Consider the following 13,650-nt stretch of genomic DNA (forward strand, 5'->3'; position numbering starts at 1 on the left):
TCTTCTAGAATCACCTGTCACTGACAGTTCAAGATCAAATAATAAATGGGACCATCAATGCATGGCAGGAATTATGCCAGGCACTTCATTCGTCCTTCAAATGCCTCCCGACTGTCTCCTCCTCGCCGGCGCTGCTCGTTGACTCACTGGGACTATGTCTGAGCGCCTAGGAGGGGACTCAGCCGAAACACAAATACCTGAGCAAAATCGAGGCAGACGGTGAGTCGTGCCCCGGGGAAGCAGGCGTGCAACGGCTGTGGCCTTGAGAAATGGGGACCACTTCAGAGAGCGCGACCAGGCCCTGAGGTCACATTTGAGGGGAAATCTTCAGAATGGACAGGGTGGCTGTATGGGAGCTGGTGGCTGAGTGTCCCACACAGAAGGCCCTGAGGTGGGAAGTCATCTGTGGGTTCTAGAAAATGAATGAAACCCAAGGAGACTGAGAAGGGGAAAGGGGGCACGACATGACATGGGAGTGTGAGCAAAGCCCCATCACAGGGGGTCTTGGGTGAATGTGGTGAGGAAAGTGGATTTCTTCTCAGAGCCGTTGAACCAATAGGAGGGTTTTAAGTCAGAAAGTGACGTGATTTGATGCTGCTTCAGAAGTTACCTGTGGCTGTGGTGTGATGAGATGGGGCGAGGGCAGGGCAGGAGTGAGAGCAGAGCTGTTATTTAGGGGCAGGTACAGATGACGGCTGCCTGGACTCACTCAAAGCAAACAATCTGAGGGCTGAGGGAAGGAAACTGAATCTCAGAGACTCTGTAGCTACAAAGTGGTGGAGCTAAGACTTAAACCCATGACTTCTCTCTCCCAATAGCCACGCTTTCTTAGTGCTTTATAATACTCATCACTACACTTACTAAGTGTTCGTTTAATCTTCATCACGTGGGCTATTGGTATTATTATCTCCAGTCTACTGATGGGGAGAGTGACTGGGCAAAGGATTTGACTGACCTCAGGTTAGCCTCAGAGCCGGATCCTAATTCATAGGAGAAGAGGGACTGCTTTACAAATAGAAACCTGGGAAACCCACATCTTCTCTCCCTCACTGCACACCTCTGAGTCCTCTGGGTGTGTTCTTCCTCCTTGACCTCTGAGTGGCTTAAGCGATCCTGGAGCCCACAGGGTAGCTGAGCACCATCCACAGTGCTGGGGCCCTGGGCACGAGGCCACCGTGCCCATTAGCTGACACAGGCTCCCTTGACACTCCCTGATGCCGAATGATTGACAGTACTCATAATGATACCTGGCAGGAAGCTCCATCCCATACCCCTGGCCACAGTGCCAGGAATTTCACTCAAAATCCACAGACTCTCCGCTTCAGCTCAGGCCTCCATCATGCCCACGTCAGGGAAAAATCCTTATTCCTCTTAGTTCAACCCAAAAAGATTTGGAGTTTTCCAAAGAAACGTTTCCTGTGAAATATATATCTATCCTTACGCCAGTACTACATATCTTGATTGGTAGTAAGTTTTGAAATTGGGAACTTTCAACTTTGTTTTCTTTTTCAAAATTGTTTTGGCTGTTGTGGGTCCCTTGCATTTCCATAGGAATTTTAGGATCGGCTTGTCAATTTCTGCCAAAAAGACAAAAAGATGGGATTTTAATGGGGATTGTGTTGAATCTACCATCTTAACCACATAAGGTCTTCTGAAACATGGAATATCTTTCCATTTATTTAGATCTTTTAAAATTTCTTTCAACAATGTTTTAGTTGTCTTGGTACAAATTTTGCACTTCTTTTGTTAAATGTATTCCTAGGTATTTTATTATTTAAATAGAATTGTTTTCTTAATTCCATTTTTAAATTGTTCATTGCTTACAGAAATAAAATGGTAGGAGCAATAAAGTTTTTTTCTTGAGGTACAACTGACATACATTATATTAGTTTCAGGTATACGACATAATAATTGAATATTTGTATGTATTGTGAAATGATCACCACAACGTCTAGTTAACATCTGTCACCATCCCTAGTTACAGAAAATTTTTTTCTTGTGATGCGAACTTTTTTTTTAATTTAATTTTATTTATTTATTTATATTTGGCTGTGTTGGTTCTTCGTTGCTGCGCATGGTCTTTCTCTAGTTGTGGTGAGCAGAGGCTACTCTGTTGCGGTGCACAGGATTCTCATTGCCGTGGCTTCTCTTGTTGCAGAGCACAGGCTCTAGGAGCGTGGGCTTCAGTAGTTGTGGCTTGCAGGCTCAGTAGTTGTGGCGCACGGGCTTAGTTGCTCCGCGGCTTGTGGGATCTTCCCAGACCACGGATCGAACCCGTGTGCCCTGCATTGGCAGGCTGATTCTTATCCACTGCGCCACCAGGGAAGTCCCGTGATGCGAACTTTTAAGATTTACTCTCAAGGGGCTTCCCTGGTGGCGCAAGTGGTTGAGAGTCCGCCTGCTGCTGCAGGGGACACGGGTTCGTGCCCCGGTCCGGGAAGATCCCGCATGTCGCGTAGCGGCTGGGCCCGTGAGCCATGGCCGCTGAGCCTGCGCGTCCGGAGCCTGTGCTCCGCAACGGGAGAGGCCACAACAGTGAGAGGCCCGCGTACCGAAAAAAAAAAAAAGATTTGCTCTCAGGACTTTCCTGGTGGTCCAGTGGTTAAGACTCCGCCCTTCCAATGCAGGAGGCGTGGGTTTGATCCCTGCTTGGGGAACTAAAATCCCACATGCTGCAGGGCAACTAAGCCCGTGTGCCACAACTACTGAGCCTGCATGCTGCAACGGAAGATCCGGCATGCCCCAATAAAGATCCCGCATGCCGCAACTAAGACCCGATGCAGCCAAAAAAAATTTTTTTAATAAAAAAAAAAAATATATATATATATATATATATAGTTCAGATTAATATTAACTTAATTTTCATAGTATACAAAAACTTTGCTTCATTATAGCTCCCTATTCCTTCCTGACTCCTTCATGCTATTATCGTCATAAAAATTTGATCTTTATACATTATAAGCCTGTCAATACAGTCTTGTAGTTATCATTTTATGCAATTGCCTTTTAAAGACAAAGAGTTGAAGACAAAAAAAGATTTACAAATAAAAATGTATATACTGTCTTTTATAATGCTTATGTGTTTCCCTTACTGGTGTTCTTTATTTCTTTGTGTGGATTCAAGTTACCATCTAGTGCAGTGGTCCCCAACATTTTTGGCACCAGGGACCGGTTTCATGGAAGACAATTTTTCCACGGACTGGGGTGGGGGTAGGGGGTAGGGGGGGAATGGTTGAGGGTTCAGGCAGTTAACACGAGCAATGGTTCAGGTGGTCATGGGAGCGATGCTGAGCAGCAGATGAAACTTCACTTGCTCGCCTGCCGCTCACCTCCTGCTGTGCGGCCTGGTTCCTAACAGGCCACGGACCTGTACCGGGGACCTGTACCCCTGATCTAGTGTATTTCACTTCAGCTTGCAGGACTCCCTTCAGTATTTCTTATAGGGCACGTCTGCTGACGACAAATTCTCTGTTTTTCTTTACTGGAGATGTCTTCATTTCTCTTTGTTTTTGAAGAAGAACACAAGGTTTTGATCCATTCTCATCCAAAACCTACTACAGCTTGAAGGTGGCCCAATTGGCAGTAACCCTGTCTTTATGTATTTTCTCAGGGCTTAGATTTATCCTGGCTTCACCACTTACTAGCTGTGTGACCTTGGACAAGTATGTCACGTCTCCGTGCCTTAGTTTCCTCATATATAAAATGGAGATAACAGCGTTGTGGCCAGAGCCCCAGAGAGTGTTGGAGGATTAGCTTAGGACATATAATGCCCTTGGGGCTGGTGTGGGCCCACAATAACACTGGCTGTAGCTCATTTGCCAAACAAAAACAAGCTATGGGGCAGAGATGGAGGGAGGAAGGGGATTCAGTGAGCCACTAAGCTCATCCCAGCTCCAGGGCTCTTCCCTAGGTTCTCTTTGACAACTGTCATCTGTTTTCCCTACCGGTGGCTACTAGGCTCATCACAGGCAGCCTGGAAGCTGGCAGGGGCAACTATAGAGACATGACATGGAAGGAAGCCCATCCCAGGTTGTAAGGCCTACACATGTGAATAAGACAAAGGACAAAACCCATACTGTCCTCTTGGGATAGCGCCTGGATCTGGAGTGCCTATGATGACGGCTGGCCAGGATGGACCCCATCGGTGGCCTGGGCCTTGCCCAAGCCTCCTCTCTGCTCGGCAGCACCTCTGGACCGTTCTGAAGTTCCAGACAGACCTGAGAAGGAAGGTGCCTGTGCACCTTCCTGGTCTCTACAGGAAAAGAGAGAACAGGTGCATGAAAATCTCCTGCAGCAATGAGGGTCAGCGCCCTTCCATCTTATTTCTGTGTCCAAGTCACTGCTCAGGCCAGTCTCCCAGGACACCTATAAGCCACCAGGAAGCAAAGGTTTGGCTCCATCCTGCCACCACCTGGTCCAGCCCCACTGCCCTCCTTCCGTGGGCCAGGTGCCTCACTCTTGCGCCATCCTAGCCCCTTTCTTGCCCTCTCCTCCCTCCCAAACAAGTGAGACAGCTGACTCATGCCTCGAGGAAGGCCATTTATTTCCAAGATATAGACTATACTTTTCAGACAGGACTTTTCAGAAGCAGGAAATCTTAGTTGTCGCCTAGAGAGGTGTGTCAAGGACACACACACACAAGGAAGGAGACATGCGGACGTGGAGCGGAGGCTTATCCAACACTGTTACAACACTTTTTAAAATGAGCAAAACATCTTTAAAAATCCTTATAAATTCTTTATAATATGTTACACATTTAGAGACAATATTTACAATAAAGGACGAGGGAGGGAGGCGCGAGAAGTCTACTTTACAGCAAATCTTTGCATAAAACAGGAGGACTGATGGACGTGGCAGTGGGTTCACAACCCCACCTGGGCTTCCCTGGAATGAGCGAGGGCGTGTGTGGGGAGGCCTGTGATCGGAGGTCTATGGACAACTTGTGGGGAGAAGAGGCGGCTGGGTCCCACCCACCCTTCCAAAAGGAGCAGCCCGGCTGAGAGCTCATCGATCAGTGTGTCCGCATGCGCGCGCGTGCGTGTGTGTTATGAGTGGGGGGAGAGAGAGACAGACACCAGGGATGTTTTCTACGCCCCCTCCTAAAGGCAAGAAGGTGAGGGCCTGTGTGCCTGAGCTATGGAAGGGGCAGGCACAGCTGGAAGAACAAAGAGAGGGGCAAGAGGTCTAGCAGGGGTGACCGTGGACCATCCCCAAACCGTCTGGGGAACAGGCAGCTTCCCGTGGTCAAAGCGCTTGGGGAGTGTGATTTAGAGATTGGAAAAAGGTGGTGGGGGGGGAATAACCCAGGTGAAAGTCTCAAGTCTGCCTCTTGAGAAGGTTGAGAAGTCCCAACCCCCTTCTCTGGCGCTGACAAGCAGCAGGGGGGCAGGATCCCTGTGTGCGCCCAAGGCGGGGAGCCCCCGTGGGAGCTGGGTTTGAAGGGGGCGGGAGTGGCAGAAGTTGCTACTGGGAACACTTTGGGACAGTGACTACACACACTCGCACACACCACGCCCCTCCCCCCATGGACACCACCCTACACCTCCTCTCCCCAGACATACATACACAACGCCCTCCCTTAGCTGGCAGCTAGGAGCTAACTGGGGGGAGGTGGGCAGAGGAAAGGAGTGAAGAGCCAGCCTCGCCCAGTGTCTTTTCTTTAGTCTGAGGCTTGGGGGTTCCCTATCCACACCCCATGGCCGACAAGGGTCCCTAAGTGCAGACACAAAGGCCCAGAAGGGCACACTCTTGTCACTTATCCAAGGGACAGAGAACCCCCCCAGGAGCCCTGCACAGAGCCTCAGCAGCCTAGCCCCTCTCCGTCTCCTCAGCCCAGGAGCCCCCCTCCCTCCCACTCCCACTCTGCGGCCAGTCCCGTCTTCTCCTCTGCCCGCCGCCCCCTACCAATTCCAGCGCACAAACCAGAGACACGGCCTCAGCGCCTCCCACTTGCACCCGGATGCTCCCAGGGGCAACAAGGCGGGGCGGAGGTGCAAGCAGAGGCGATTCCTGGGAAACCAAGGGCCTCCGGGTGGGTCGAAGGGGCGCTCGGCGCGGGGGTGGGGGTGGGGGGTGGAGGGAGGGGCGGTCACAGACACTGATGGAGGCGGGAGGCGGCCGAGCGGCGCAGGGGCTGGCTCTGCAGGGCCCCCGGGTCCCCGGGCGCGGGCGGCAACGAGGCGGCGGTCGACGGGACCCGCGCCTTGGTGGACTCCAGGCTGCTGAGGCCCGAGTCCTTGTTGTCACTGTGCGCCCGCGGGCCCACGGGCTCCGGGGGGCCCCCTCCGCCCAGCTCCTTCCACTCGTTGAAGTTAAGGTCGGTCAGCGGGCTCTGCACCACCACCGTGTGGCGGCGCCAGCTGCTCCGGCGCCGCCGCGTCTCGGGAGACAGCGGCCGCCTCAGCCGCACCGGCAGCATGTCGTCCGCGGTGCCGCGGAGGCGCAGCCGCAGCGCCTCGAGGCGCGAGGGCCGCGAGCCCAGCGCCGCCGCCGCCGCCGCCAGGGCCGCCGGGGGACGCAGCGACTCCTGGCTGCTGGACGAGGCGGAGCCCGGCAGCCCGACGGCCGCGCCCGCGCCCTCGCCGTCCGCTCGGCTCCGGGCCAGGCGGCGCCGCGCCAGGGTGTCGCCGGGCATCAGGTGATGCGAGCTGAACGAGGGCTGGCGCTCCGGGAGCCCCCCGGGCCCCGCGCCGCCCTCCGTGTCCGTCTCCACGTGGCTCAGCTCGCTGCGCTCGTCGTCCGCCTCGTCCCCCGCGCCCGCTCGCCGGCCCCCGGCGCCCGAGCACACGCTGCGGTCCATGGTGGACAGGGTGGAGTAGCCCGAGACGATGGAGCGCGTGTCCGCGGCCGGCCGCTCCTCCAGCGCCGCCGAGGGGCTGAGGCGCCCGGGGGCCTCGGGGGCGGCGGCGCCCGGCCGCTGCCCCTCCGGCCGGTCCTGGGCCCCCGGCGCCGGCGCCCCCGCCTCGGGCTTGTGCGCCTCCTGCTCCGAGTCGTCGTCCGTGCTGCTGCCCAGCCCCCGCGCCTCCCGCCGCTTCTTCCTCTTGCGGTTGACCGCCGAGATGAAGGAGATCGCCAGCATCTCCCGGGAGTACGGCTCCTTCTTGGGGGCCCACGAGCCCTGTACGGGAGACAGGTCAGTGTGCTGGGGGCGCCCGGAGAGCCTCAGCGCCCTCCAACGTGCCACCCCTGCACCCCAACACCACAGCACCCAATCTCGACAGGTCCAAGCCCAGCACTCTCCCGTCCGCTGTTCCTCCTGGACGGCTGTCCCAACTGGAGTGTCACTATGCGCTCTAGAGACTACGCCTCTGCGCCCCCCTCAATCCTGAAGCCTCCTCGGCGCCTCCTCCGGTCTTAATCCAGACTCTCAGCTCTTTCCTGCGAGCTGGGGGCTGGTTTCTCACCTCCCCCCAACTTTCACTCCATTCTCTACATCCAGCGCTGCATAAATCCGTTTAGACACAGCTTTTCCTAATAATAGACTCGCAACAGCGAATGACACGACAGTTTGAACCCATTTCACATACACTGTCCTGGGTTATAATACCAGAGCCTGCAGGGACCTTTCTCGGACCACAGCTCCTCCCTCCCTCCCTCGCCACTCACTCACCTGGGAAACCTGACTTTCCACCTACTCAGCAGGTACAGGCCTCTCCGGGGCAACCCGCCCAGGCTCATTTCCCTTCGCACCGCACCCCATGCCATTTCCGCCGTCCCGTCAGCGCCCCACCCTGACAATCCCCAACCCCAGATCAAGCCAACCACCAGCTCTGTTGCCAAAAGTGGCTTAAAAATCCTGCACAATCCGATGATTTGGATTGAAGCCGCTCCCGAACTGTGGTTTACAGCCCCTCGGTGGCCAACTTTCAGCCACTGCTCTCACTGCTGAGCCCCGTGGGTGTTTTTTGGTCCTGGCCTTCCATGATCCCCCAGCAGAGCCCAAGCTGCTCATCACTGCCTCCTCCAACCTGGTTTTTAATCCTCTTTCTGGCCTCTCCTCTCTTGGGAGGCTCTTCTTCCTTCTCCTACTCCTTAAGAAGCCGTGTTCCCAGGGCTCTGTTCTCAGCCTCTCTCCTCTCTCCCTGGGGACATCCTGCTCCCGAGGCCTCCCTTGGCCAACACCAAACTCTGTCTCTTGAGCTCCAGAACTCTTCTTCCAACTGTGAATCTGTCTCTACCAAGGTGTCTGCCAGCACCTGAAACTCACCTATCTGGAACCACATTATGCTCCCTACCCCTGCCCCAAACTACCTCCATTCCTGTCCCCAGCTCAGGGTGATCTCTCGGCCTCCTCCCTCTCCCCTCCTCCTCCTCATCCTCTGTTCAGACCCTCACTCTGCCTTTTCTGGGCCCTTCTGCCTTCTCCTAATAGAACTCCCTGCCTCCATCCTAGCCTCACTCCAGCCCTTCCTCCTCAGGAGTGGTTCGTCCTTCTAAGGCAAGGCAGGAATCTAATCGCCTCCAGACTCTGCAGGACCCCACCCCCACCAGGATAAAGCACAGACACAGGGCCCTTCACACCCTGCCTAGTGCCCACCCCCCGCCCCAACACAGCCTTCACTCTGGCGATGCTGCCCTCAGACCCCTCCCTCGATACGACTAGCATTGGCAGCCCTTAGTGTCCCCACCCCCCGCCACCCTATTTATGGGGTGAGCTCTTACTCTACTAGGCCCAGCTCAAACACGGCATTCTCTATACAGCAACCTCCCACCCAGCTCTCCCTTTGGCTGATCTGGGAAATCTCTTCTCTTCTCATAGGCCTTTGAAACTACACATACACCAGCTCTTCTCATGTCAGAATAGCTTTGTTTCCATATCATCTATATCAAACCCTGAGTTCTCTGAGGGCAAGGTCAGTGGCTTATTTGTGTTTGCATCCATGACTCCTAGTACAGTGCCTGTCACATAACAGGCACTCGAGAAATGTTAAGTGAATGGGGTGAATGGGGTCCCCTGAACATAAAAAGCCCTGTAGAAATGGATGCTGGGACTGGTCCCCAGCTGGGCTGAAATGACCTGCCCTTGCATCCCTTCTCACAGGTCACCTCCTGATTCAGCTGCAGTGTAACAGGCACACCTCGGAGATACCGCAGGCTCAGTTCCAGACTACAACAATAAGGCAAATACTGCAGTAAAGCGAGTCACATGAATTTTTTGGTTTCCCGGAGCATATGAGTTATGTGTACACTGTAGTCTATTAAGCGTGTGATGGCTAAAAAAAAGTACATCCTTTAATTTAAAAATACCTTATTGCTGGGATTCCCTGGTGGCACAGTGGTTGGGAGTCCGCCTGCCAAGGCAGGGGACATGGGTTCAAGCCCTGGTCCAGGAGGATTCCCCCATGCCACGGAGCGACTAAGCCTGTGTGCCACAACTACTGAGCCTGTGCTCTAGAGCCCATGAGCCACAACTACTGAAGACCACGTGCCTAGAGCCCGTGCTCCACAACAAGAGAAGCCACTGCAATGAGAAGCCCGTGCACAGCAATGAAGAGTAGCCCCCGCTCGCCGCAACTAGAGAAAAGCCAGCATGCAGCAACGAAGATCCAACGCAGCCAAAAACAAAATAAATAAATTTATAAAAAAATACTTTATTGCTAAAAAATACCGTTATCTGAGCCTTCGGGGAGTCGTAATTTTCTGCAATAGTAACATCAAAATTCACTGATCACAGATCACCATAACGAATGTAATTATCATGAAAAGGTTGAAATATCGCAAGAATTATCAAAAATGTGACACAGAGACATGAAGTGAGCAAATACTGTTGGAAAAATGGTGCCAAGAGACTTGCTCAACATAGGGTGGCCACAAACCTTCAATTTGTTTAAAAAAAAGCGGCATCTGTGAAGCACAATAAAGGAAAGCGCAAGAAAACGCGGTGTGTTTGTCGTGGATGGAGACATAGAGCTGCCTCCCGTGGCCACGGCACTCTCTCATATCAGTTAGTTTTGAGAAAGCTGGAGCCTGTCAGCGATTCAGGATTCACAGGCATGCAGCTCCTGGGCTGTGGCTGCCACACAGCACGACTCCAGAAGGCACCACCTGCAGCACTGCTACGACCAGCGTGAGGCACATGGTGGCCAGTACCGCTTTCTGCCTCTGCTCTCTGAGAGACTTGAGAGGCTGCTGGGATCATCTGATCAAATTACCCTCTCATCCTGGCTAGTTACAGAAGCAATGAGGTCAGAATGGTCACTTTCAGGGAATGCAGAGGTCAGCAGGTTCACATAAAGGTTGAGGGGTCAGTCCAGGAGAGGCTACAGGAAACCAGGGGTCTAGCACGAGCAAGGGGTGGAGGTGATCAGGAGCTAGATTCAGGTCACTATAATGAACTTGCTCCCCGCCACAGCAGTCTTGTGATGGAGTGAGCTCCCCATCACCAGAGGTGTGCAGGCAGAGGCTCTATGGAGAGGTTACAGGCGTCCTCTGCCCCAGACTAGAGCAGCCTTCTTTCTTTCTGTCCAGCGCTTTCATCTGACACATAATGAGCTAATGAGCACCTGCTTGGTGTCAGGCACACTGATCTCACAGGGACTCAGCCAGTGCTTAGAGATCCAGAGAGAAATGAGCCCAGTTTGACCAGCCAACATTTAGTTGACTCCACTACTACGGACAGAACTGTTCCCCCACCAAATTCATACGATGAAGCCCTAACCCCCAATGTGATAGTATTCGGGGTCTTTGGGAGGTAATTAGGTTTAGATGAGGTCATGAGGGTGGGGCCCTTATGGTGGAATTAGTGCCCTTACAAGAAGAGACACCAGAGAGCTTGCTGTTTCTCTCGCATGCGTGCTCGGTTTCTGCTTGCCATATGAGGACACAGCGAGAAGGCAGCCGTCTACAAGCCAGGAAGAGAGCTTCCACCAGAAACTGACCATGCTAACATCTTGATCTTGGACTTTTAGCCTCCAGAACTGTGAGAAAATAAATTTCTGTTGTTTTAAGCCACCCAGTCTATAGTATTTTGTTATGGCAGCCTGAGCTGATTAAGACACACTCCTGGCCTTCGGGCTGCCTGGGGCAGGCATCCTGGCCCTACCGGTTCTGTCTCACAGGGCAGGCTCTGGAGCAGGCAACTCACTGCCTGTGAGACCTGGTTCAAAGAACCGGCTTGGGTTTCGTTGTTTTCAATTTCATTCATTTCTGTTCTTATCTTTATTATTTCCTTCAGAGTAACAGGGATAGGAGGGGAGGGGAGAGGAACATGGGCTCTGCAAAGACCTTAAAAAATAATTATTATATCAGACATATTTGTTGTTAACCCCATTTTGGGGGATAAATCTTATCCCCATAAATAGTATGAGCAAGCTGAGGATCAGAAAGAGGTTAAGTAACTTGCCCAGTGTCCCAAAGCTACTAAGTAGTGGCGCCAGGGCTCAGGCCCAGGACTGTCTGTGCTTCTAACTGCTGAGCAACACTGCCTCCAAGCCACTAACTCCCAAGCCAGATCCTCGACTACAGCAGTTACCTCCCCAAGCACTGCCAAGGTGAGCGACTTCTCAGCTTACCTTGGACGCTCGGTATTTCCCACCTTCCTTCCCAGTGACTATCAATCTTCTTCAAGGCTCCAATCACAATTCTCCCAACTCCCTTGACCAAAAAGCAAAGTGGACTGGCTTGTACAGGGATATAACTTTCAGAATTGCCGTGGCACTTACCTTGGACTTGGCTGAACTACAGGTGGTGGAATCTATTGTTAAGAAACGAAAGAAAAATGAAAGTTGGATTGAGCAACAGAAGACTGAGTCTCGTAAACACAATTCCCTCTCCTCAAAGGCTTCAGAAACCAGGGAGTTTGGAAACCTGAGCTCTCCCCAGATCCTGGGAGTGTGATGGGCCTCTGATGTCACTTCCTATGGGATAAGGATGGAGCAGAGAAGGATGTCAGTAACCACTTCCTTTTGAGGCAGAAAGTGACATCAGGCTGCCAGCCACGGGACCCTCATTTGCTCAGGGTTACGAGCAAGGGGGACTTTTCTTTGGCCTAGTTCCTCTCCCCTCCCCTCCTATCCCTGTTACTCTGAAGCACTGGAGAGAAAATGCCCAATATCAGATGCAGTTCACGGAAACCACAACAATGAAACACATCAAACCACAGATGCTCTGGAGAAATGGAGACCACACGGTGCACAGAGAGGTGGGTGCCGTATATCCACCCTCCCCCCAACCCCACTTCCAGGCATAAGAGGGCAGAGGGACCATGTGAATAATGGAGTGCAGGGCAGACAGGAAGTGGGTGGGGCAGGAAGTAGAGAGGGCTGGTGATTACAGCCTGGAAAGGTTCCACCTCCAGACCTGAGGTCCGTCTGCCCTCGTGGGGCACGGCTGCTGTTAATAATCAGAGTTATGAAGGGATGCGGGTCCCACTCCCCTAATATCACTGGGGTGGAGAAGGAACCAGAAACAAGTCCTGGCAGTGCTGTCTTCAGGACGGGGGAGGGAGCAGGCCGACCCCAGGATCTCCCGGGGTCCCAGGGGGCAGTGGGCAGGTGCGGTTAATCCACACTCTCCGGCAAGCAAGTTAGATGCCTCCTCCCCAGCCCTCCCCGGCACACAGTGAGAAGAGCAGACGGGCTGACCACACGGCGACACACACGGGGCAGGAGAGTGGCAGCAGGTGATTAGAAGAGACAGGGGGGTCCTCTCTGCCATCCCCACCCCCCATGTCCTCTGACCCCCCCTCCCCAGCCTGCCTCTTGCAACTAGGGGTGCTGTGGTATGCCTCTGTCAGAGACGGAAGCAGTCAAAATACTAAGGGCGGGTCATCCACAGGTGGTAGGAGTTAGTGGCTCGAGCCAAGAAGGGACTGGCCGTTCCTTTGGCCCTGGACTCCTCCGCTATGATAAGGCCAGAGGCCTGGAAGCAGGACTTAGGGGCTGAGTAGCCAGGGGCTCTGATTTTAGAAGCAGGAAGAGCCAGCCCTTGGAGGCGGCTGAGACAGGAGCTATAGATATACAGAGGCTTCCGGGGTGGCATCCCTGGTGTCCGGAGACACTGGGTCCCACTACCAGCAAGCCTCCCCCACCCAGATAACCAGAAGTGGCCGAACTCGGCACAGGGAGAAAGCCACAGAGCGTGGGGGACTGCAGGAGGGCAGCCATGCAGTGCCCAGACTTCCTGGCAAGAGGGACCGGACGTGGCTCCACCAAGTGCCTCCTTCCTCCTGAGAAGGGGCTTCTGGATGGGACGTGGGTGGGGGTAAGTTGTTAACAACTGTGGGTAACTGGCATGTCAGGGTGAGGTCCTCACGGCCCCGGACCGTCCTGCCTGCCCCTCGCGCCTGCCCAGCCTTCTTATAATCACCCGCCGCTGTTAGTGACCGAGGCCGCGATGCCACACTGTACCCGTTAAATCTCCAACAGGTCCGCTGGAGGAGGGAAGTGGAGGAGGAGGGGAGGGGCAGGATCCAGGGGAGGGGGGGAGAGCACAGGGAGAAGAGGGGGGAGGGGTGGAGGGGTGCAAGGAGAAAAGGAAGAAAAATTAAAAAGAGGAACGCGCCCAGGACACGGCCCACGAGAAATAAAAAGCTCAGGAAAGCAATCGGTGAAAACAAAGCTCCCACCCAGCCCGGCGTGGGCACGGCTGAGTGGCGGAGGAGGCGGCACACAGGCAGGCTGGGCCTCCCCAGAGAGGCAGGAGGCCCCACCA

The 13,650-nt window shown here is 53.9% G+C and overlaps 1 protein-coding gene across 7 annotated transcripts in view; it reads right to left on the reverse strand.

Moving 5' to 3' along the window:
* Positions 1–4,526: 4,526 nt before the first annotated feature.
* ARHGAP23 (Rho GTPase activating protein 23) overlaps positions 4,527–13,650 on the reverse strand; it is an 83,857-nt gene continuing 74,733 nt past the window's right edge. For all 7 annotated transcript variants that reach the window (XM_081219787.1, XM_081219786.1, XM_081219790.1 and 4 more), the window contains 2 exons: positions 11,661–11,692; positions 4,527–7,117 (listed from right to left, as the gene is read on the reverse strand). In XM_081219787.1, the coding sequence (XP_081075913.1) occupies positions 6,089–7,117; positions 11,661–11,692 (1,061 nt within the window). In that variant the 3' untranslated portion in view covers positions 4,527–6,088. The remainder of the gene's footprint in view (positions 7,118–11,660; positions 11,693–13,650) is intronic.

Source organism: Mesoplodon bidens (assembly GCF_964165515.1).
Source record: "Mesoplodon bidens genome assembly, chromosome: 19".
Taxonomy (NCBI): Eukaryota; Metazoa; Chordata; class Mammalia; order Artiodactyla; family Ziphiidae; genus Mesoplodon; species Mesoplodon bidens.